This window comes from Nerophis ophidion, linkage group LG02 (genome assembly GCF_033978795.1).
Source record: "Nerophis ophidion isolate RoL-2023_Sa linkage group LG02, RoL_Noph_v1.0, whole genome shotgun sequence".
Lineage (NCBI taxonomy): Eukaryota > Metazoa > Chordata > Actinopteri > Syngnathiformes > Syngnathidae > Nerophis > Nerophis ophidion.
In genome coordinates, this window is record NC_084612.1 from 69,588,428 (window position 1) to 69,614,965 (window position 26,538).

A 26,538-nucleotide genomic window follows, 5' to 3' on the forward strand; every position below is an offset into this window, starting at 1 on the left:
AACTGACAGAGGGGATGCTGCAAATACTTTCTGCACTGTCAGTTGCTACAGAGCTCCAAACTTAATGTGGCCTTCCAATTAGCCCACGTACAGCACGCAGAGAGCTTCGTGGAATGGGTTTCCATGGCCGAGCAGCTCCATCTAAGCCGTGCGTCACAGAGTCCAATGCAACGCGTGGTATGCAGTGGTGTAAAGTATGGACTCTAGAGCACTGGAGTGATGAATCACGCTTTTCCAGCTGGCAACCTGATGGACGAGTTTGGATTTGGAGGTTGCCAGGAGAACGGTACATTTCAGACTGCACATTTGGTGGAGGAGGAATCATGGTGTGGGGTTGTTTTTCAGGAGTCGGGCTTGGTCCCTTAGTTCCAGTGAAAGTAACTTTGAATGCTCCAGGATAACAAACATTTTGGACAAACCTTGTGGGAACAGTTTAAAGCGGGCCCCTTCCGCTTCCAACATGACTGTGCACCAGTGTACAAAGCAAGGTTCATAAAGACATGGATGGCAGAGTCTAGTGTGGATGAACTTGACTGGCCTGCACAGAGTCCTGACCTGAACCCAATAGAACACCTTCGGGATGAATTAGATTGAGGACTTGAGAGCCAGGCCTTCTTGGTGCGACCTCACCAATGCGCTTTTGGAAGAATGGTGGAAAATTCCTATAAAAACACTCCGCAACCTTGTGGACAGCCTTCCCAGAAGTGTTGAAGCTGTATTAGCTGCAAAAAGTGGACCCACATCATATTGAACCCTATGGGTTAGGAATGGGATGGCACTTCAAGTTCATATCCATCCATCCATTTCCTACCGCTTATTCCCTTTTGGGATCACGGGGGGCGCTGTCACCTATCCCAGCTACAGTCGGACGGAAGGCGGGCTACACCCTGGACAAGTCGCCACCTCATCGCAGGGCCAACACAGATAGACAGACAACATTCACACTCACATTTACACACTAGGGACAATTTAGTGTTGCCAATCAACTTATCCCCAGGTGCATGTCTTTGGAAGTGGGAGGAAGCCGGAGTACCCGGAGGGAACCCACGCATTCACGGGGAGAACATGCAAACTCCACACAGAAAGATCCCGAGCCTGGATTTGAACCCAGGACTGCAGGACCTTCATATTGTGAGGCAGACGCACTAACCCCTCTGCCACCGTGAAGCCCTCAAGTTCATATGTGAGTCAAAATTAGAGGCTTTTATTTTACAAATAAAAACTTTTTTCTTTTTCTACTGTGGTGTAGCGTACTTTTACTTGACAGTTGAAATGCTTTTTTTTTTAATGCAAGTTAATCAGCAATGAGAGGCAACAGTCAGGAGGAGGCAGTGAAGTTCTACATGAAGTTTAGTCAAGGTGAGAGGTGTTCAGTGGCTTGTTTGTGCATTCTCCATAGAAGGGGGCCACAGGGGAGTTGATCCTGCGGCTGCTTTTTCCACCATGTTGTCATTGCTTTGCCTTGCAATTTAAATGTGTGACAATCTCATACCGGGGCCGACAAACTGCAACGACGATTTGTGATTTCAGATAAGACGCAAAACTGAAGGAAAATGATGTCACATGCGGATTTATTCGGAGATTTGCTCATGCCACTTATGCAAAATAAATGATTGTATGTCTAGTACAAACGACTATGCATTTTACAAGTCCAACAAGTGGGGGTTGGAATAGGACAGGTCTGACCTGTGTGAAAAAGGATTGCCCAGGTATCTAGGAGAAGGAAAAAAAAATGACGGAAAAAAAGATCACCTGAGAGCGCACGGCCGTTGAATCCGTGGGGAGATGATGCAAAATAAGAGCGTGAGCAGCCCGGGGAGTCATTAAACGGTTCACCACATCAACTAAACATGGAGCTACAGGGACACACACAAAAGGGTAGCAAGGGAACGTTTTGTGTGTGTGTGTGTGTGTGTGTGTGTGTGTGTGTGAGTGAATTAGAAGTGGTAAGGCGTGTGGGTGACCCAGTTGGAGATCTGATCTTTGGTGCGCTTGGCAGAGCTGTGGGTGGTGAAGAGGGATTTGAAAGCCTCAGACTTCTCCTCCATTTCTTGGATGGACCTTTTGGAGGCGGACAACGGCAACAAAGATGACTTGCTGCCTTTGGAGGAGCCCGAGGGTCCCGCCACATCTGACAAAGATGAAAGGACAAGAAGATCCACTTTATTATTTCCTCTACATCAAGGAGTCCCCAAACTAGGCGTTGAGTGCTTGGCTAATCAGACTTTTGACAATCTGCTGCCATCTGTTGGAGTGTATCAGTATTGTTAGTCATAGAACATGAGCATGAATTAAACCAGTGCATAGATTAGAAGCAACATATACTGTATGTAGGTACCATTCAGATAGCCTTTCCCACTAAATGGTCTGATTAATTAAAAATTAACAAAGAAAGGTAATACATTGGGTACAAAACACACAATTTGCACCTACAGTGAACATTTCAGACCCCTCCATGATTTCTAAGTGGGAGAACTTGCAAATTACATGGTTTCTCAACGTGTATGTATGTGTATATATATATATATATATATACATATATATATATATATATATATATATATATATATATATATATATATATATACATATATATATATATATATATATATATATATATATATATATATATATACATACATATACAGTTGTCATCAAAATTATTCAACCCCCACACAATTTTGTTGTTTTAGCAAATTGGACATTTATTCCGTATTTTGTTTATAGTCATATCAAATAAAGATGCATTAAATGGACAATTGCAACTTGAATTACATCATTATATATATATATATGTATATATATATATATATATATATATATATATATATATATATATATATATATATTATATATATATTAGGGATGCACCGAAATGAAAATTTGAAGCCGAAGGGGAATAAAATTAAACGCTTGGCCGAAGGCCGAATACCGAATAATGAATGCAATTTTTCACAATGTTTTTTATATTGCATAAATAGCCTAGAATAAATATTTAGACATGTTTTTCAAATAAAGTAATTTTTTATTGAATATTGACATTTTTTAATGTTCCAGTAGCCTTTGCTTTTCAAAAAAAGCACAAAGTTTTTCATTTATATTAGGCCTTCAAACAAAACATGCATTCCAAAAAAAATTAAGTGCATTAAAGTGGATAAACCCAAAACAAATGAATTATTGTCCTTTTGGCAAAAGTCTGCTTAGCCACAGTAGATATGCTAATAATGTAAACACAAGGCTCAAGTAAATCTCAATTAAGTGTGTGCTTGTAACCTCATACACTTATACAGGTAGCCTACACAACAGGCTAATAATGTAAACAGAGGCCCCACTAAATCTCAATAAGTGTGTGCTTGTAACCTCATACACTTATACAGGTACACAACATATCCCAACGTCACTGTACGTTGGTTGATTGCGTCACCGCGTCAAAAAATTGCGTCACACGCCACTATTCGGCCTTGTTTTTAACTCACTCCACCGAAGGCCGAATGTGGCTTTTTTTGCCATATTCGGCCGAGTATATTCGGTTACCGATTAATCGGTGCATCCCTAATATATATATATATATATATCTATATCCCAGTCAGTGGCCTCGAATGCAAAACTTTATCAATGTCCTCACTGTAACTTGCTGTTGTTTAACAACAGATTTGTATTCAGGTGTGAGTTTGACTAACTTGTGGTCTGATCTGCCTAATGGGAGAAGAGCATTTTTTTTTTAATTTGCATAGAGCAGGTCTCAAATTTTAATTTCTTATGTAGGACATTTGACAGACTGCTGGAACAGGGCAAGAGTTTTAGACAAGAAAGTGTGGACAAAGTGACCAGTGATTATGATGAAAGCAGCGGGGTCTTAAGTGAGGAGAGCCGCTTTGACTGAGTGGACTGCAGCACCAGCTCTCCAGAAAGAAGAATGTAAACAGAGATGGCGATGACGTTTGTAAAGTCCCTTGGACGTTAGTAAGGGAGCTGTTCGACGGCCATTGAAATGAAACAATGCAATGCAATGACCTACCGGAAACACTAGATGTAAATAAAATGTAATTAAAATGGCATGTACCAGTAACCGATTGGCTGCTTTCCTTGTCGCTCTGTCCCTCGCCGTTTTGTGCTACCATCACTTGTGTGTCATCTGCAGAACAGAAATCATAAGCAATGTCAATTACAGCAAACCATACTGTCAATTATGTTTTTCAAGACTGACAACAGAAAAAAACAATTCTGTCATTAACACAACACACAGCAAATACCATGCACAATAAATAGGACAAAAACAAGAGTGAAAAGACCAACTGAAATACATTTAAATGAAAACATAAAATAGTAGTTATACACTATTTTTGGTGGAGTATTAATTAAAGCAATCATAAGACATTAAATAGTACTTCTTGTAAAATCAAATTAGTTGGAACCCCCCCCCAAAAATAACCTCAAAATATTCCCGTTGATATGAGGCATGGGCTTAAAAATCAATTGTCCATCCATCCATCCATCCATTTTCTACCGCTTATTTCCTTCGGGGTCGCTGGAGCCTATCTCAGCTAGACTCGGGCGGAAGGCGGGGTACACCCTGGACAAGTCGCCACTTCATCGCAGGGCCAACACAGATAGACAGACAACATTCACACTCACATTCACACATATGTCATTTAAAGTTAAGTTCACTTGTGGAAGGGAATTGAAATGAGGGGAAATGGGAGTGCACCACTTGGCTGAATCCAGCAGGGGCAGTGTTGCTGAAACTACATGAGATGGCTTGCGTTCTTCATTGTCTCGTTTACACTGCACTCCTCGTCTGATTTTTTTTGCCCTCAAGTGACACATATCGGATATTTTTTGCCAGGCTAAACACTCAAAGTGCTTTAAATCTGCTCATTTCGCATCAGATTTGGGACACATCAGGAGGTAGTCCCAATCGGATTGGAATCTGATCTCTTCAAATATGACTGCAGTGTAAACAAAAATGCATCTTCAATACGATTGCGTCTTTTACGTCATCTTTGGGCATCTGTGCGCATATGTATTATGTACTTTGAATCCGAAGAAATAGTGTTTGTTGAAGGCGTATTTTCTAAGTACATTGATACAAGTTGTTTACGTCAGTGAGTTAAAAAAATAACGCTAACGTAAATCCACACCGACGTCCGTGCCTCCTCCATTTTAAGCCATAATAAAATTAGAAAACTCCCAAATATATTACACCGTGCATACAGTCGTGATCAAAAGTTTACATACACTAGTAAAGAACATAATGTCATGGCTGTCTTGACTTTCCAATAATTTCTACAACTCTTATTTGTATGTGACAGAGTGATTGGAGCACATACTTGTTGGTCACAAAAAACATTCATGAAGTTTGGTTCTTTTATGAATTTATTATGGGTCTAGTGAAAATGTGCTGGGTCAAAAGTATACATACAGCAATGTTACTATTTGGTGACATGTCCCTTGGCAAGTTTCGCTGCAATAAGGCGCTTTTGGTAGTGAATTAGCGAATTATATTTATATAGCACTTTTCTCTAGTGACTCAAAGCACTTTACATAGTGAAACCCAATATCTAATTTACATTTAAACCAGTGTGGGTGGCACTGGGAGCAGGTGGGTAAAGTGCCTTGCCCAAGGACACAACGGCAGTGACTAGGATGGCGGAAGCGGGAATCGAACCTGCAACCCTCAAGTTGCTGGTAGGGCCACTCTACCAACCGAGCTATGCCGAGCTATGTAGCCATCCACAAGCTTCCTGCAAGCTTCTGGTTGAATTTTTGACCACTCCTCTTGACAAAATGTGTGCAGTTCAGCTAAATGTGTTGGTTTTCTGACATGAACTTGTTTCTTCAGCATTGTCCACATGTTTAAGTCAGGACTCTGGGAAGGCCATTCTAAAACCTAAATTCTAGCCTGATTTAGCCATTCCTTTACCACTTTGGACGTGTGTTTGGGGTCATTGTCCTGTTGGAAAACCCAACTGCGCCTACGACCCAAACTCCGGGCTGACGATTTTAGGTTGTCTGGAAGAACTTGGAGACAATCCTGTTTTTTAATTGTCCCATTTAAAGCACCAGTTCTATTGGTGGCAAACAGGCCCAGAGCATAATACCACCACCACCATGCTTGACGGTGGGGATGGTGTTCCTGGGATTAAAAAAGGCCTTACCTTTTCTCCTCCAAACATATTGCTGGGTATTGTGGCCAAATAGCTCAATTTTAGTTTCATCTGACATCACATGAACAAAGATAAGCCCTTCTGGAGGAAAGTTCTATGGCAGGGGTCGGCAACCTTTACCACTCAAAGAGCCAATTTGATCCGTTTCACGAAATAAAGAAGATAATGGGAGCCGCAACCATTCGCGCTGGTATCTGCTGATGGTCACCCAGATAAAAATAATAAGGGCGCACTATGAAGCCATTGCTTCTGACGCCTTCTACAACATGTACAAACAGCTTGCCGGCTCAGTAACATTTTGTACGTGGTTTTCGCTAATACACGTACACGGCGGCAAGGCATATAGTCACCAGCCATACAGGTTACACTGACGGCTGTGATATAAACAACTTTAACACTCTTACTAATATGCGCCACACTGTGAACCCACACCAAACAAGAATGACAATCACATTTCGGGAGAACATCCTCCCAGTAACACAACATAAACGCAACATAATTACCCAGAATCCCAAGCATCCATGACAAACCCAGGCTATATTTTACACTCCACTAGCACTAAACCCCCCACCCTCCCCCCCCGTGCGTCGGTTGAGGTGGGCGGGGTTGGGGGTGAGGGGGTGTATAATATAGCCAGGAGGTGTCATGGATGCTTGTGATTCTGGGTAATTGCTACGTTGCGTTTATGTTTTGTTACTGTGAGGATGTTCTCACGAAATGTGTTTGTCATTCTTGTTTGGTGTGGGTTCACAGTGTGGCGCATATTAGTAAGAGTGTTAAAGTTGTTTATATCACAACCGTCAGTGTAACCTGTGTGGCTGTTGACTATACGCCTTGCAATCTCGTACGTGTGACAATAGAAGCAGCGAGATGCATGCATCCGGCCGACACGCAGATAGCATGGCGTAAAGGCGGGCGATGATATGTTGTAGAGGACGTTAAAAGTAAAGCCATCACTGCATGCCCTCAATATTGTAGTCCGAGTGACAATTGGAGTATGTTAACCCCGGGTGATGTCCGGGAGAGGCCCCAAAATCCGGAAACCCCTCGAAACGATCGGGGGGGTCGGCGATTATGCAGCTGAGCCGCATCAGAGTGGCCGGAGCCGCAGGTTGCCGACCCCTGTTCTATGGTCAGATGAAAAAAAAACAAATTGAGCTGTTTGCCCACAATAGTATTGGAAAATCAAGACAGCCATGACATTATGTTCTTTACATGTGTATGCAAACTTTTTGATCGCAATTGTATATCCATTCATACTGTATATTACTTTAATTTCACGTAAAAAAACACTAATTGTTAAGGTGTGGCAACTTGTATTTTATTTTGTGGTAGGAGCGACTGCCTTGTTAATTTACTGAATCCAGTCAACTTCCTTGGTTTTTACTTTATAAAACTGTGTATGCAATTGACATCGAGGTCACATTTGGACCACATTGGAGCCTGTCCGCGTTTATACTGGAGTCTGGCAAAGACCACATTTTACTTGTACTCCCAGCAGTCAGGTGGAAAAAATCTGATTTCGGAAAAATCACATTTGGGCCACTTTGGGCCTGTAGTAAAAATGTAGTCTATGTCTTCTTTAAATATTTGTGAAAATATTATTTTGTGCAGACAAATAGTTTTGAGTAGGAGATAACTTTTACCTGCAGACAGTTTAAGCTGTTACTTCAGAGTGTTATTCCTCTAATGCAAGGGTCGGCAACCCGCGGCCCCGGAGCCACATGCGGCTCTTTGATCACTCTGGTGTGGCTCAGCTGTAAACTTGCCGACATTCCCGAATTTACCGGGAGATTTCTGATCTCAGTGCCTTTCCCTTAAATTGTCTGAGGTTTGCATACTGCGATTTTCACTCGGAAAGCAACATTGAGGGCGGGCCGTGATGGCAATACCCATAACATCTTCAAATACATGTAGTTGGGCCCGCTGTTAACAACTCTATGTGCTTGCCGGCTGCACGTACTGTGTGAAACATTTACTACAATCCTCATGTGATTGCAAGGCATACTTGTTCAAAAGCCATGCAGGTTGCACTGAGGGTTGTGATATAAACAACTTTAACACTCTTACAAATATGCGCCACCTGTGAACCAACACCAAACAAGAATGACAAACACATTTCGGGAAAACATCCGCATTGTAACACAACATAAACACAACATAACAAATACCATAATCCCATGCAACCCTGACTCTTCCAGGCTACATTATACACCCCGCTAGCACCAACCCCCGCCCACCTCAACCGTTTGCAGTGCAGGAGGTTCCTCGGGCCTCCACAGGGTTTTCCCCGTTTGAACTGTTGTTCGGCAAGAAGCCCAGAGGGGTACTGGACCTAGTTAAGGAAAGCTGGGACGAAAGTCCAAGTCCCAGTAAAAACTAAATTCAGTACGTCATGCACTTGAGAGTAAAACTCCACACATTGGGACACTTATCACGGGAGAATTTGCTCCAAGCCCAAGAACGTCTGCAACGCCTGTATAACAAGGGGACACCACTCAGACAATTTCCACCGGGAGAGAAAAAACTTGTACTACTCCCAACACCCAGCTCTAAATTACTCGTCAAGTGGTAAGGACCTTTCGTGGTCACACGACGAGTGGGTGACGTGGATTATGAGGTGCCGCGGTCTGACCGGGGCGGGGCAACCCAAATCTCCCACTTCAACCTATTAAAAGGGTGGAGGGAAGCAGAGCCTGTCTCGATGGTAACAGCGATAGTGGAGAACGAGGAACTGGGGCCGGAGGTTACTGGCAGATTCCCTTGTCTCCAGACAGCATTCTCCACTCCGGAAGGTTTATACCAATTCGTGACCCTTCCGTTTGGCTTGTTCGGTGCGGCCGCCACTTTTTAGAGACTCATGGACCGGGTACTGCGACCTCACGCGGCATATGCTGCCTATCTGGATGATGTTATCATCCAAGGGAACAACTGGGCGGAGCATATGTAGAGGGTGGGGGCGGTACTCGAGTCCCTGAGGCGGGCGGGCCCACCGCCAACCCGGCGAAGTGCGCGGTTGGCCGGAGGGAGGTACAGTATCTGGGGTACCACTTGGGGGAAGGTCAGGTGCTGCCTCAGATAGACAAAACCGCGGCAGTTGCGGCCTGCCCGACCCCGAAGACGAAAAAAGAGGTGAGGCAGTTTTTGGGGCTGGTGGGTTACTATCGCAGGTTCGTCCCCCGGTTTGCGAACCTGACCAGCCCAATAACTGACCTCACCCGAAAAGGTGCTCCAGATCTGGTCCAATGGACGGAGCAGTGCCAGCAGGCATTCGAGAAGGTGAGGAAAGCACTTTGAGTGGAGCCGGTACTGCACATGCCTGATTTTTCCCTCCCATTTTGTTTGCGGGCGGACGTGTCGGGCAGAGGACTGGGAGCTGTTTTATCCCAGCAGAAGGAGGGTATCGACCACCCTATCCTATACATCAGCAGAAAGCTGTCGGAACGAGAAAGCTGGTACAGCACGGTGGATAGGGAGTGCCTTGCTATCCGGTGGGCGGTCGGTGCCCTCTGGTACTACCTGCTGGGATGCCTGTTCAGCCTCTGCTCGGACCACAGGCCTCTACAGTGGCTCCACTGCATGAAAGATGCCAACGCGCGGATCACCCGTTGGTATCTCGCTTTACAACCCTACCATTTCAGAGTGATCCACAGGCCGGGGACCCAGATGGCCGTGGTGGACTTTCTCTCCCGCTCACATCCTTAACAGTGAGCGGCCGGGTGCAAGAGAGAAGTTTAGACCTGGTAGGCTGTAAAGGCAAGACATACCTGTTTGTGAGAGACCTGAGCGACTGAAAAGTTGAGACATTTCCTGTTGTATGAAGCGGATGATTAAAACTCCTGTCAAACCCGAGCAACTGGCTTCCAGCGTGACTGTGTGAATAGGAAAAGCTTACAGTATTGTATGCCATCTAGTACAAATGGCAATTATATATTTATTTGAAATCTGCATGACAAATATAAGGGGTTCCTTAGATAAAGTTGTATACTATAAAGGGTCAGTGGTCCCCAATTATATTGACAATCCATGACTACACAGGCATGGAAACTGGAGTTTAAACATTAACCAGAAATAAATTCTAGTAATAGGTCATTCATAATCAAGGGACAATGCCCCAGCATGTAGAATATTCATCTTGTCGACGGTCAGCCCCACACAGATAATATAGCCGATATATTATATGTATCTGAGCGAAATGAGGGATTTACCTTGTGCATCACAGTATTGTTTGTTTTTTGGTCTTAGTTCTTCCTATTCATACTTATGTACGTTTTCACGATACGTCATATTGTCATTCATTTATTGCTAAAACCATTAAAAACTATTACCTTATTTTTCGGATTATAAATCGCTCTGGAGTATAAGTAGCACCGGCCGAAAATGCATAACAAAGTAGGAAAAAAACATATAAGTCGCATTTGGGTAAAGTCGCATTTTTGGGGGAAATTCATTTGATACTCCAAACTTTCTTTTTACTGCTCGATTGCAGTTTTCTGCTGCATATTTAGTTATTTCCAGCTTGTAACCTGCAGTATATGATTTCCTTTTCGGTGCCATTTTTTTTTCAGCCCTTCTCAGTTTTTATAAGTTACCGCCAATATTGAAATTATCAATTTTCATTGGTACGGAAGTAGTAGCAGGCAGCATCTTTTTTTTCACAATGCACTTCTGCATTGTGTGTGTGACGATTGTTGACATACGCCTTGTCTCTTACGTGAATGAGATAAATAATGTTATTTGATATTTTACGGTAATGTGTTAATAATTTCACACATAAGTCGCTCCAGAGTACGAAACTATGGAAAAAAAACTGACTTATAATCCGAAAAATACAGTAATAAGTTATCAATAGTTTTTCACTATTAATAACTTATTTGCATTATAGGGTTCAGTATAAATATACTCAGGTTGTAATGTTGAAAAAAAAAAAAACGGTTAAAAAGACTGTCATGAGCTGAAAAGAGGCGTTAAATGTGCAGGAAGTAGTTTGTCCTCTTTACTACAGATACAGGAAGACTTGGTAACGACGGTGGGTCACGGGGTTGTTCGGTAGAATATTTCACTTGTAATTTGCAAAGGGGCATTTCAATACAACATTCCAAAGTCCATTCGGAGCTTAAAAACACAAACGGGCATGTAAAGTCTTTGTTTTGTTTATGTAAATCTGCAGCTGATGTGAGCGCAGTCCCTTAACTTCCCCAGGCGAGCCTGTCCTTGTATTGTAGTAAACCAATAAATGAGTCACAAATCTGACTGCATTGTTCACACAAACCTTTTGGTTCTGATGCGGTGGACACGCTTTCAGCGGCTTTGCTCTTCTTTGACTTCTAAAAAGGGGAAAACGGAATACACTGATTGGAATACTGCAATGGAGTAAGTAAAATGTCATATGTTGCTTAACTAATGCACTTGCACCCTATTATGAACCAAACTCACCTTAACTTTGGCTTTGACTCGTCTCTGCTCCATCTTCTCCCTCAGCTTCTCTACTTCTTCCTTAGTGCCGTTGAGCACGACAACATCTGAATCTTGAAAGGGGTCGCCGCACTGAATCACACACAATACACACAAGAAGAAATGTATACTAGGATAAGTTACACCAGGAGTGCCCATTAAGTCGATCGTGGACGGTGTGTCAGTTAATCTCCAGCCAGGTATTAAAAAAATAGTCCTAAAAATTAGCGACCGTCACTTGATTGACACTTGCGACACCCGAGGCTCTTGTGAGATGACGCTGGCTGCTGCGAGCTCAGTGTGAAGAAAAAAAACGACCGACAGTAACGCGAGAAACACTTTTTATATCAACCGACTCTTGTGCGGCACTTGCCACAAGCCTAAGGACCGACCGCAGAGTCCCTGCCGTCACATTAAACGTGCTGCTCCATCCTGCCCGCACTAACAAAATAAGAGTCTCATAAAGCTAGCACACAGAAGCTCGCAAGCTACCCGGTTTGCAGTCAATGTATATCTTGTAAAGGGTATAACATCTAAAATGGACAAATATGATGCCAAAAAACAACCTTTTTCATGTGGTATTGGACAGAAAGGAGGATTTTTTTCTCCTACACAATGTACATATACAACTCCTACACACACACACACACACACACACACACACACATATATATATATATATGAATGTGTATAAATATATATGTACATATATATGTGTGTGTGTGTGCATATATATATATATATATACATACACACACACAGTGGGGCAAAAAAGTATTTAGTCAGCCACCTAAAATGATGACAGAGGTCTGTAATTTTCATCATAGGTTCACTTCAACTGTGAGAGACAGAATGTGGAAAAAAATGGATACATGGATGATACAGCAGAGGATTGGGAGAATGTCACGTGGTGAGATGAAACCAAAATAGCACTTTTTGGTATAAACTCAACCCGTCGTGTTTGGAGGAAGACGAATACTGAGTTGGATCCCAACAACACCATACCTACTGTGAAGCATGGGGGTGGAAACATCATGCTTTGGGGCTGTTTTTCTGCCAAGGGGACAGGACGATTGATCTGTGTTAAGGAAAGAATGAATGGGGCCATGTATCGTGAGATTTTGAGCCAAAACCTCCTTCCATCAGTGAGAGCTTTGAATGGTTGACTAAATACTTATTTTCCACCATAATTTACAAATAAATTCTTTAAAATTCCTACAATGTGTTTTCCTGGATTTTTTCATTCCGTCTATCACAGTTGAATTGTACCTATGATGAAAATTACAGACCTCTCTCATCATTTTAAGTGGGAGAACTTGCACAATGGGTGGCTGACTAAATACTTTTTTGCCCCACTGTGTGTGTGTGTGTGTGTGTGTATATATATATATATATATATATATATATATATATATATATATATATATATATATATATATATGTGTGTGAAGATGCGGTAGATGATCTCGACTTGGTCATTTGAAAAATAGTATCATAGGTATTAAAATAAACAGTAGTCAATATTTGGTCAAATAAATTAAGAGATTATTTTCCTTCTGACTTCAAATGTAAAACAGTTTGATGATCTGTATAGTGGCATTAGTATGTTCTCTTAATGATATAGTCAATTTGTAATTTAAAGTTAAGTTCACAGTCAAGCCAGACTCCTAGGTACTTCACAGTGGTCTCCTTGGTCATTGGAGTACCATTGTCAAAGTAAATGTCAAGATGAAGAAAACAAATCAAGGGAAATGCATTAAAAAATATATTTGGTAATAAGGTAATACGTGTAAAAATAAAGTTAAGCAGGAGGCCCATTTTCAAAGTAACTAAAAAAAACTAAATATGTTAGGATAGAAAAAAATTATGTAATAAAGGACGTAAAATAATAATAAATGTAATTGATTATACATATACGAGTTCAGGAAGCACAACACTCTGAAAACTGGACTGATAAAAGTGTTGCAACATGTCTACACACAAATTCAGCGATGGCATCTGTACATATGTAATTTCTTTGTGTCTGCAGGACTGCTTGCCATTGTGGAGAACAACTCTGCCAGGCTTGTTTGGTTTGTAATTATCTTTCCATCACTTCCTGGTTTTGGGATAACCATAGTACTTTGTCAAATTTTAAGACGGTATGTGTTCTGTTCTTTATGCAGTGTCTTAAAGTGACGGAAAAGTTGGCTCCTCTGCGGCATGTTTTGCAAATTATCGTCGGTTGATGTGACTTTTTTTTCATCCAAACCAGCTGCAAACAAAGGAGTTCCTCTTCCCTCTTTTTTGGCACAAATTCCTCTTTGGGTTTTATAGATCGAGCTTCCTTTGTGCTCTTTGTCTATGCTAGTAGCAGACTTCTACATTGTTGACATAAACGATAGAGAATTATATGTGAATGTGAATTATATTTTATATAGCGCTTTTCTCTAGTGACTCAAAGCGCTTTTACATAGTGAAACCCAATATCTAAGTTACATTTAAACCAGTGTGGGTGGCACAGGGGCAGGTGGGTAAAGTGTCTTGCCCAAGGACACACCGGCAGTGACTAGGATGGCGGAAGCGGGAATTGAACCTGCAACCCTCAAGTTGCTGGCACGGCCACTCTACCAACCGAGCTATACCGCCCCGTACAATAGAGATTTTTTGGTCGAACTTAAGTATGATATATATTGTTATATCACACATCACTACAGTACATCCAAACCAGCATCCTTTCCCAGACCAAGTAACAGCTTTTCTTCCTGTCACACCCTGGAGAGGTACAGCCATATAACTGATACCCACAAGAAAAAAATGCCTTAAACGATGGAGTAAGTTGGCAAACAACAGAGGAGATATGAGGCTAATTTTAAGACAATCGTGTGGACGGGCCGACAGCGGGGTGGGGCAAACCGTGGTCCTACTCAGGATGGCAGTATGCAGCGGAATGGAGAGGAGGGGTGTGCCAAGAGAGACGCTGCAGCAATCAGAGCCAGGTGCGTAAAACACACACCGGATCTCAATCTGTGCATCTCCTCCTGCTGTGTATAAGGGGAGAAGGAGGAGCAATCGGGGCAGAAGTAGGAGAACCGGAAGAAAGACCTGAAGAGCGAGAACGATCGAGAGCGAGCCGAACACGACGACGAAGACGCGGCAGACTGAAGGCGAGAAGGAGCGGAGCAGCTGAAAAGCGATCCGAAGAAAAGACAAAGCTGTTATTGAAAAATAAAGCGAGTCAAACCTGCTTAGCGATGTCCTTCCTCAATGGTCCATGCAACCCGCACCATGGCGGCAGGAAGCCGTTCACAAACTGTGATCAACTAACCAGAGACATCAAACAATTGTCGAGCTGCTAAGAATCATGATATCCTTATTTTGTGTGCAATCCACCAACTGTTCTGTTGCTGATGTTGACAGCAGGATTCTAGTTCTTTGTTTTTCCAAAAACAGGTACCAGAAAAAAAGAGGGCTTTGTCTTATATTCGGGCCAGTCTGTTTAATTGTATTTGCACCCACATTGTAATAAGTTATTAGTATTCATTTTTACCGCACTTTAAATTTAGAGTTTCATTAAAAATTAATTGTTGGGTTTGTGCATAATCCTGCTGACAATGTAAAAGTGATTACAACAGCAACTCAAATATCATTGACCATAAGTACACGGCATCTGCTTAGCATACATTGAGGCAGAAACCAGAAGGTTGGCGGTTTGACCCCACCTTTCTCCATCCTAGTTACTGCAGTTTTGTCATTGGGTTAGACACTTTACCCCCCATGGGTCTAGTGCAGCCCACACAGGTGTATACCTGTGAATGGATGTTTGGTGGTGGTCGGAGGAGCCTTTGGCGTCAATTGGCAGCTTGATGTAGCTTACCACCACCACTAGTGTATCATCTAATGCTCACTTTCTATGTCTAAAATTTCACTGTTTTCTAACCAAAGCAAAAAGAATAAAGAACGTGTAGAAATTGATTGCTTGCTATTGCAATGATGTATGTTAATTTGAATGTATCAATGGAAAACCCTTCGAGATGCAGCATCTCGTTTTTAAGGGGGACCAAAGACATATTAAAATTAACACAATGCGGTACAACGCAGGACTGGTTACACTACGAACAGTTAGACAATCATTAAAGACAATTTTGCTCAGAAACCTCTCAGCTCACACAACTCTCTCAGAATGTGCAATATTTACAATAGAACAACATATAATGCAGTAAAATAAATATTGTACTATAAATACAATTCCAACCAAGGGCATACTACATTCAGTTTTAAGATAAACAAAAAGAGACATTTTGAAGGGACCAATGGTTGATAAAGACCTCGAAGAGACAGGCAGATGATCCCAATCAAAGGGGGCTCTAAAAGAAAATTACCTCCGGTCCAGCTCTTTACGCACAGTAGGGACAGTAAATGTAGGATATTGAGAGTGTAGGATCATGTAAAGGGCACAATAAAACATTTCAAATATGCTGGTAGATTAAAATAAATACACTTGAAAATAAATAGAAACCAGTGGTTTCGCTCGTCAGGACGGAGCCAGCTGAGCTGGGTCTATAAATAATAGTGATGAGTTTTGCATGGAAAACTTAAAATCTACACAGGGTGTTAAAAAAAAAAACATTAAGAGGTTTAAGGTGTACAGTGGGGCAAAAAAGTATTTAGTCAACCACAGACTGTGCAAATTTTCCCACTTAAAATGATGACAGAGGTCTGTAATTTTCATCATAGGTACACTTCAACTGTGAGAGACAGAATGTGAAAAAAAAAATCCAGGAATTCACATTGTAGGAATTTTAAAGAATTTATTAGTAAATTATGGTGAAAAATAAGTATTTGGTACACCATTCAAAGCTCTCACTGATGGAAGGAGGTTTTGGCTCAAAATCTCACGATACATTGCCCCATTCATTCTTTCCTTAACACGGATCAATCGTCCTGTCCCCTTAGCAGAAAAACAGCCCCAAAGCATGATGTTTCCACCCCCATGCTTCACAGTAGGTATGGTGTTCTTGGGATGCAACTCAGTATTCTTCTTCCTCCAAACACGACGAGTTGAGTTTATACCAAAAAGTTCAATTTTGGTTTCATCTGACCACATGACATTCTCCCAAACCTCTGCTGTATTATCTATGTATCCATTTTGGTATAAACTCAACTCGTCGTGTTTGGAGGAAGAAGAATACGGAGTTGCATCCCAAGAACACCACACCTACTGTGAAGCATGGGGGTGGAAACATCATTTAAAGTTAAGTTCACAGTCAAGCCAGACTCCTAGGTACGTCACAGCGGTCTCCTTGGTCATTGGAGTACCATTGTCAAAGTACATGTTCAAGATGAAGAAAACAAATTAAGAGAAATGCATTAAAAATATATATTTGTAATAAGCTAATATGCGTAAAAATAAAGTTAAGCAGGAGGCTCATTTTCAAGGAAACTAAACAACTAAATACGTTTTGACAATAAATGAATAAATACATAATATTGAAGTAAAAAGAATGAAATACCGAGAATTCATTGGAAAACAATCCAGTTTGCAATGTTTGTTCTGAAATCAATCACGTCACCGCAGATAATCCTAGACTTTTTGCATCTTTTTTCCCTCCTATCTCGTGACATACGTAGACAGCGCAGAACAAAACGAGTCCAGGAAGCACAGCACTCTGACCACTGGACTGATAAAAGTGTTGCAAGGCGGTGTGCCTCGTGAGATCACGGTCCAAAACAAATATGAAAGTAAAGCGGCGGGGGGTTCTATTGTGTCGCAGCAATGCGGGGGCCGGGAGGGTGTGAGCCGCCGCCATGTTCTCTGTCCGACACAAGAGGGATCATCTCAGGAGCTGAGCAAGCACCAAACAAACTCAGGACAGTCAGGTCAGGTCAAGTCGAACGGACCCCGCTGTTGGAGCTATAGAGCAGAGTGCGGACTCGATATCTGTGCCTTTAGCTGAAGCTGAACCCCATCAATAGAAGATGATGGAAAGTGATGCAACGCGTGAGCAGGGGAACTGTGGGAGGGAGGAGGACCTCAGGGAAAGAGTGTATGTGTAAGGTGTAAGCCGTGTGTGAGTGTGTGTGTGTGTATTAAGCACCAGTAGCCAGGCACCAGTAGCTCATGTACACAACGCTGGCAACCAAATCAAAGAGGGACATACACAATTATAGTCCAACTACGACGTCTGTTGCTGCTACTCTCGTCTTAGTTTGATGGATTGCTATTGAGATTTGTGATGCTGCTGACTTTCAGACGGACAACAGGCTGCGCTGGCCTAAGAGGTAAAGTTTATAAAAATTCATTTGGACAAAAGCATCTGCTTTTTGTTCTTTTTTCCAAACGTGACAATAGAAACAGCAAAATATATGGTTGCTCAAAAAAGGTTAATTAGGTCTTCTTATTCTTATAGTCTTTCAAATGTTCTTGTAATCAGACATTTATTTTCGGTCTATTAGATGGAATCTTTCGACTGTCATCTGCATGTCAGGTAAAGATTCCATCTAATATACCGAAAATATTGTCTTTCACAATTCATATATTTTGCTACTGCATTTTGCTCACATGCAGATGACAGTCGAAACATGTCAGGTAAAGATTCCATGTAATACACCGAAAATACTGTCTGATTACAAGAACATTTGAAAGAGTAGCAACATATATAAATTGTGAAATGACTCAAATAGCTAAGCAGCATGCTGGAAGTTTGACTTGCAAATGAGTGAAGTCCAGTACTACTGTGTGCACTACCTATAGTTTATGTTTACGGAACCCTAATATATACCTAACACCCATATTGGTTATGGTTATGATTTGTTTCAGACATGTTTAACAAGTTACATTAAGGCAGTGGTTCTCAACTTTTTTTTCAGTGATGTACCCCCTGTGAACATTTTTTAAATTCAAGTACCCCCTAATAAGAGCAAAGCCTTTTTGGTTGAAAAAAAGAGATAAAGAAGTAAATACAGCATTATGTCATCAGTTTCTGATTTATTAAATTGTATAACAGTGCAAAATTTTGCTCATTTTTAGTGGTCTTTCTTGAACTATATGGAAAAAAAAGATATGGATATAACTAAAAACTTGTTGAAAAATAAACAAGTGATTCAATTATAAATAAAGATTTCTACACATAGAAGTAATCATCAACTTAAAGTGCCCTCTTTGGGGATTGTAATAGAGATCCATCTGGATTCATGAACTTAATTCTAAACATTTCTTCATAAAAAAATAAATATTTAACATCAATATTTATGGAACATGTCCACAAAAAATCTAGCTGTCAACACTGAATATTGCATAGTTGTATTTTTTTTTTTACAGTTTATGAACTTACATTCATATTTTGTTGAAGTATTATTCAATAAATATATTTATAAAGGATTTTTGAATTGTTGCTATTTTTAGAATATTTAAAAAAAAAAATCTAACGTACCCCTTGGCATACCTTCAAGTACCCCCATTTGAGAACCACTGCATTTAGGAACAGCATGTGGTTGCATTTCAACAAATCTGAAAAAAAAAAACAGTAGGAAAAAGAAAAGCTTATAGTTAATCCTACCCATTCTCTTTTGTCCTATGCATGAATACCATAATGTTTACATTAAGTTCACTTTCTGTTTGAAAGAAGTGAAGGCATTGGGAAAAAATGAATATGGTGATACTGCTTAATTTTGTATAGTTGTTCAGAATCTGTATATTTTACAGTTGGCGCTCCAAGTTCTTTGAATTTTACCTTGCTTCCTCAACTCTTGTGCCTTATTGGGAAAGTCAGCGTTGCTCATTGAGGAGTTTTCTCCCCTCAGTTTGCCTCAGCAAAACCACTGTGTTGTTTTTGTTGAATTTATGAAGGTGCCAGGTGTGTATGGAGGTCAAATTGTGTATTACAAAAGCTTTGTTTTGACACTTAACTTATGTAACTGCATATTTTCAGTTTATAAAAATTCAGTGCAGATATAAGTCCTGCTTCAAAACACAACACCCACTTCCAATTAAGGCTGAGGCGATCGATTCTATTTCAGAACCAGCCGATGAGGTATCAAGTTTGAAATCACATGATACGGGTCTTATAATGAAGCAGGTAAAGCAGCAAAAAAGGGTGAGAAGATCGTAGAAGACGCTTGCCAACTACACATTATTAAGTTTATATCACAATCCAACTATTTAATGGAGCTTGATAACCTTGAATTCAATGGAACATTATTAGAATACTAGTCAGACTAATCATTGTTCAATGCTTGGTAAATAACTATTATTTACAGAAATACATCAATATTCATGTTTAATTGTATCTATAAAACAATTGTTCTTCCATATCAGTGGTCTCTCTAGCCTTCCCTCATTACAATAATGAACAAACTTGCATATTTGGCTTGAAACTACATTTTTTGAAATGCATGTAAACAGTAATTAGATGATCATTTTTTTTTTAAAGATTGGATTAACAAATTCCCTTTACCAACCCGTAGGGGTGGATCCTAAAACAAAAAAAATCTAATAAATAGTCCTTTATTGCTCCCGATTATATGAAATAGCAGCAACCTACATATTTGACCTTCTTCAAAACCCCCATGAGACATGTTACAATTCTGTGTTTTGCCAGGCGGGTGTCTTCTTTCCAGTTTGACTGGTGGCGGTGCTTTGTGAATGACAAGAAGACGCAGAACTACTATCATGTGCCAGCTCGACGGGGCCAAATGCAGCTTCCTATTGTATCTCGGGATGAGCGTCATGGTCTTCTTGGTCATTTACTTGGGAGGGAGGTTGCCCAAGAAGCCCCCGCCCCTGGAAATGCTACCTTGCCGACCATTCAGTGCCCAATGTGGAGTATTTCTTAATTCCAGTGACGGACGGAGAGAATGGCATCGACGTGACTGCCAGGTATGACGAAAAAGACTTTGTGATTTATTTTTATTTTTATTCTTCTTCTTATAGATTTTTTTTTTTTTTTACCTCACAACAGATAGAAAGCTATATCACAAACAATAATCTTCAGTGCTCCCATTTGACGAGAGACCTTCACTTCATCACAAGACCTCTGAGCCGCAAGGAGAGGGACTACCCTTTAGCGTTCATCTTGACTGTTCACAAGGAGCTGAAGCTTTTTCTGCGAGTGCTTCGTGCAATTTACGCGCCCCAAAACATCTACTGCGTTCACGTGGATGCAAAGGCTCCACAGGAATACAAAGAAGCCATACAAAAGCTGGTTAACTGCTTTGACAACATCTTCCTCTCCAGCCGCAGCGAGAACGTGACCTACGCTGGCTTTTCCCGTCTGAAGGCAGATTTACATTGCATGGCCGACTTGGCCAAATCCAAAGTCGGCTGGAAGAAGGTGGTGAACATGTGCGGGCAGGACTTCCCGATCATGAGCAACCTGGAACTGGTGCGCTACATGCAGAGTAAAGAGTGGCGGGACATCAACATGACGCCGGGGGTCAAGCAGCCGATCATTTTCAGGCACCGGACTGAGCTCCAACACAAGGAGATTCTTGGTTCCCACGTAGCTCCCATAGGACTGAAGAAAGATCCTCCACCACACAAAATGCAAATATATTTTGGGACGGCCTACTATGCGCTAACAAAAGGCTTTGTTGACTTTGTTCTGAAGAGCCCCAAAGCTCGCGACCTTTTGGAGTGGTCCAGAGACACCTACAGTCCAGACGAGCACTACTGGGTGACGCTTAACCATATGGCAGGTAAACTCTGATGTTAGTTTTTGTAATATTCTATTTGGCCACAAAAAAATGGCCCAATGTCTGGTTTTGGGTTCTGTCTAAAGAAGCTCCAGGCAGCAACCCAGATGGAGGCTGGGAAGGAGCCATCCGGGCTATCAAGTGGCAAGATCAAGAAGGAAAGGTGCATGATGGCTGCAACGGTACTGTAAATAATAAGATCTATTTTTATGAATATGAATGTCTACATTTATGATACATGTTTCAACTAAGTAGTCTATTATAATTTTTGAGAGGCTCCAGCCAGCATTACAGATGCTAAAGTTACTGCCATGGGCAGATATGCTCAAAACAAATGTAAAATTTACCAAATGGTCTGTTTATTTAACTTAGAGCTGGGTGATATAGGAAAAAAAATCACAATTTTTTCATGTCATCCCATGTCGATTAATATCACAATTTTTTTTTAAGTCAGATTGTCCTGTGCAGGAGTATAGCGAGTACTGTTGCCTCCCTACTGTTTACTATTGCAGTATCTTGTAACAGACATTTCCGCCATGTTTGATCGAGATAATATATGCGCACAGCTGACAACTGTTTTGTTCATATACAAAATTGTGTTTACTAGAGGTGCAACGGCACAGGTAGCCCACACTCCGGTCCGTACCTCGGTTTTAAAAGGAGCCATATGTAATACTTTAATGTCAAGTCATCATTAAATGGCCCTGATATGTCAAAAGGCTTTAATAAATCATGTTCTTTTTTAATACCTCTATAACTGATAAGAGTAGTTCAGCCGGGATATGCGCATTTCAAAATTAGATTTACAGCCCTGAAATATTGTTATTGTTTTCGTACAGATTTAAAAGGTGCCATATGTAGTAATCTAAGGTCAAGTCATCATTAAATGGCCCTGATATGTCAAAAGTCATTAATAAATCATGTTATTTTCGAATAACTCAATAACTGACAACAGTAGTTCAGCCGGGATATGCTCATTTCAAAGTTAGATTTACAGCCCCGAAATATTATTGTTTTCATACGGATTTAAAAGGTGCCATATGTAATACTTTAATGTCAAGTCATCAATAAATGGCCCTGATATGTTAAAAGGCATTAATAAATCTATAACTGATAACAGCATATGCTCATTTCAAAATTAGATTTACAATCCCGGAATACTGTTATTGGTTTAATTTCGATGCCCCACCCTCTACCGTTTGACCAATTAGAAAGTCTGTGAGTGTGTCACATCCAGGTTGCCAGTTATGCACCGTCCTCTTCGTAGAGCTACTGCCACTGGTAAAGTTACTAAACATGTCAGATCTTAGTAAATCTAAAAAATTCTCAAATTATTCACGACAAAGCCAGAAACAAAACGAGGATTTGTATCGGAGATGTTTAGTTGTTTGCTCCACTTTTGAGGGACTAAGCGCCCTTTTGAGGGCGGCATGGCGTAGTGGGTAGAGCAGCCGTGCCAGAAACCTGAGGGTTGCAGGTTCACTTCCCACCTATTGACATCTAAATCGCTGCTGTTGTGTCCTTGGACAGGACACTTCACCTTTGCCCCCGGTGCCGCTCACACTGGTGAATGAATGATGAATGAATGATCGGTGGTGGTCGGAGGGGCCGTAGGCGCAAACTGGCAGCCACGCTTCCGTCAGTCTACCCCAGGGCAGCTGTAGCTACAGATGTAGCTTACCACCACCCGGTGTGAATGAATGATAGGTTCCCACTTCTCTGTGAGCGCTTTGAGTATCCAACAATAGAAAAGCGCGATATAAATCTAATCCATTATCATTATTATTATTATTAAGCACTCAAACAGCCGCATGTAAAAAAAAAAAAAAGGCTATGCGACATATCTTAGAAGAAAGCTTAAATCTCTGTCAGTTATCCACACTTAACTACAAATAAGGGAGTCGTAAGTTTGATTATTGTGTTATTCTTTAGCTAATCGGTTAAGCTAGCATGATGTTGCTGTTAAAATGTGGTAATGTGTCCTCTTCACCCACTCTTTCATGTTAAGTTGTTGGTACGTGATGAATGACATCTATTGTGTTGGTCAAGTGCAGAGTTAGTGTATTTATATGGACAATAGCTCTTCTATGAGATCCTCAGTTTGCAGATGACAGGCATGGACAAATACAACTCTATCATTAAAGGTACAGGCACACATCAGCGTCTTTTAAGCAGAGCTTCAAGCAGCAATTTTAACTGTCTGAATTCAAGTATCAAGGCGAGATTTTGACCAACATACCACTGATAGTACACTATTGTAAGACCTCAAACTTACAAAGAAAATTGTTGGAAAAAAGTAGATATGGGACCTTTAAGCATTTTGTCTTTTTCATTTACCAGGCCGTTATGTGCGAAACATCTGCATCTACGGAGTAGAGGACCTGCCGTGGATCATCAACAGTAACAGCATGTTTGCCAACAAGTTTGACAGCCACGTCTTCCCAGAGGCTCTGGACTGTCTGGAGCAGTGGCACAGGAACAAGGTGCTGAACCAGGCCACTGTTCCCGTGCAGGCGTCATGGCTGCTGGCCACAAAGAGCACTGAAGCAGCAGCAGTCTCAGAAAGTGTGACGCTGAATGAACTCAACGCTGGTAAACATTAATGAACTTTCATAATAGTGTACAGGTAGTTTGCTGTTTTTTTAAAAGGAGCTAACATTCACAGTTGTCCAGGAAACGGAAAGATGCACTGAATACTTTTGAACCATGATGAGATGATCAATGACTACAAGTAACTGTAATATCTGTATCCAACTGGTAGATCACTGTACTTTTTTACTTCATATGTTGTATGAAATGCTGACAACTGGATACTAATTGTTCAGTCAATAAAACTCAAGTAATATTTTCAACATGAGTATATTTAAATTACAAAGGGCGGCGAATGGTGGGACAGTTGTTACATTTCCATAATGATAGAAATTGATGAAGTTTTATATATGTCTTTTTTTATGAAAAGGGGTGGGGGGGCGGGGGGATTATCAGTCGATCTCCAGCCAGGCTTTTAAAAAAAATAGACCTAAAAATTTGTGATCATCAATCTTCACCAAGACGTCACTTAAATGACATTCACGGTACCGGAGGGTCTTGTGAGATGACGCTGGCTGCTGCAAGATCATTATTATGAAAATATGACCGAGAGGAAGGCGAGAAACACTTTTTATTTCAACATACTCTCGCGCCGTACCTTCCGTCAAAACTCTAAAGGCCGACTGCACATTTCCTATCTTCACAATAAAAGCCCTGCTTCATGCTGCCTGCGCTAACTAAATACAGAGTCTCGGAAAACTGGCGTGCACAAGCGATCCCTCAGAAAGCTGGCGTGCACATCACTTGTGCACGCCAGCTTTCCGAGACTCTTATTTTGTTAGCGCAGGCAGCATGAAGCAGGGCTTTTATTGTGAAGATAGGAAATGTGCAGTCGGCCTTTAGAGTTGTGACGGAAGGGACGGCGCGAAAGTCTGTTGAAATAAAAAGTGTTTCTCGCCTTCCTCTCTGTCATTTTTTCATAATAATGAACTGGCAGCAGCCAGCGTCATCTCACAAGACCCTCGGGTGCCGTGAATGTCAATCAAGCAAGCTACGGAATTTGCCGCCAATGTTTTTCTTGTAAAGTGTATGGAAGCTGGATGAATTAGATGCCAAAAACCAACCACTTTCATGTGGTATTGTACAGAAAGGACAACTTTTTTTCTCCTCCATTTGAAAATGTGGGCGTTATCATCATTACTGTCTGATTTCAATCAATGCAAGTCATCAGAATCAGGTAATACACCAACTTATATTCTTGTCTTTGTGAAATAAAGACATCTATATGTGTTACACATGCTTGTATTATCATTAAACACATTTAACTTGTTTACAAAAATGTCTCTTTCATAAATAAATAAATACAAATAATATATATATAAATGAGGTAGATCCCCTCGAGTTGGTCAATTGAAAAGTAGCTCGCCTGCAGAAAAAGTGTGGGCACCCCTGTGCTAGACTGTATTTGGGATCTGCACAAATTCTGAAAAATTGCACACATCCGTGCCGACACCATGGTCGATGAGCTTTTTCTTTTTTTTTTTATCTTCTTGTTATGGGAAATTCATCCTCCACTGTTGCCATTTCTAATAAAAAGTAGTGTAAAGTTCTTACTTTTATTTGTCAGTAAACTCGCTAAGAAAGCGCTAAAACATTCTGGCATTGTGAGTTTACATTATTCACCCGAGGAACTTTAGTTATTAGAGTTTTGGTCAGACGTTTTTTCACGGGACAAATTTCCGGCGTGGTTGTTTCCGAATGAGGAGATGCTGCTCTGTTATTATTTTAGGTAAAGTCTGAATGTTATTAAAACCATTAGCTCCATCTTTTGACACTTCTTCCACTCCTGTCCTTGCACGCTACACCGCTACAACAAAGATGACTGGGAGAAGACGCTGCCAAAGGTGACCCACGTAAATAAGACCGCCCACAAAACGGCGCATCTGGAAGCGACTGTCATAAAGCGGCTTGAAGAGAGAGAGAAACATGACAAACACTTTCAACCTTATTGAAAATAAGATATTCTTCATCTCGGTATGGTAATAATGACTGAATTAATTAATTACATATTACAAAACTGTTGTATTACTCATTCAAGGATGTAATTTTACTATTTTACTATAAAAAATGTCAGTAAATGAATGTATATATTTGTAAAAGCTCTGAAGTGGGAAAGGGGTAGGATTAAATAAGCTTTGCTTCTTCCTACTCCTTTTCGGACATGATGTAATGTGAAATGATAAGAAATTGTCTGATGTATTATGTTGCAAGTATGTTCATGTTCGAAATAAACTACGAAAGAAAGAAGTAAAGAAGTTGATCTGTAAAACATAATCTATGCAACATTTTGACCAAAGAACCACCATTATATGTTATGTAGACCACAAGGAAGTGTTTTACATTTAGAAAAAAATGTATAATAATATGACTCCTTTAATGCGCCCTATAATCTGTTGGGCCTAATATATGAAAAAAGATAAAAAATAGACCATTCATCGGCAGTGCGCCTTATAATCCGGTGCGCATTATAGCCTGGAAAATACGGTAACGAGATATTTTTGTAATTCCTACAAACTGTATTTAATGAAAAAAAAAAGGCATTCACTCCACCTCCTAAATCAATTAAATTCCTATATATTCATAAATATTCTTGTTATTGTACATTCATATTTTTCCAAGTTTGACATTATATCTGGAAATGGTTTAGTGTACCATC

General features: G+C 40.8%; 2 protein-coding genes across 3 annotated transcripts in view; one reads left to right on the plus strand and one right to left on the minus strand.

Moving 5' to 3' along the window:
* Positions 1–1,554: 1,554 nt before the first annotated feature.
* The window catches only part of rtf2 (replication termination factor 2), a 35,057-nt gene continuing 10,073 nt past the window's right edge, over positions 1,555–26,538 (minus strand). Inside the window, exons 6-10 of one of the 2 annotated variants that reach the window (XM_061889562.1) lie at positions 11,604–11,714; positions 11,440–11,494; positions 9,935–10,039; positions 4,064–4,135; positions 1,555–2,131 (exon numbers count right to left, since the gene is read on the minus strand). In XM_061889562.1, coding sequence (XP_061745546.1) covers positions 1,938–2,131; positions 4,064–4,135; positions 9,935–10,039; positions 11,440–11,494; positions 11,604–11,714 — 537 coding nt within the window. In that variant the 3' untranslated portion in view covers positions 1,555–1,937. The remainder of the gene's footprint in view (positions 2,132–4,063; positions 4,136–9,934; positions 10,040–11,439; positions 11,495–11,603; positions 11,715–26,538) is intronic. The other variant, XM_061889569.1, reaches the window with a different exon arrangement.
* Positions 17,482–24,178, plus strand: gcnt7 (glucosaminyl (N-acetyl) transferase family member 7). The gene is made up of 5 exons (XM_061889550.1): positions 17,482–17,882; positions 20,201–20,478; positions 20,561–21,296; positions 21,380–21,475; positions 23,634–24,178. The coding sequence occupies exons 2-5, from the start codon at positions 20,245–20,247 to the stop codon at positions 23,894–23,896; spliced, it is 1,329 nt and encodes a 442-aa protein (XP_061745534.1). The 5' UTR covers positions 17,482–17,882; positions 20,201–20,244; the 3' UTR covers positions 23,897–24,178.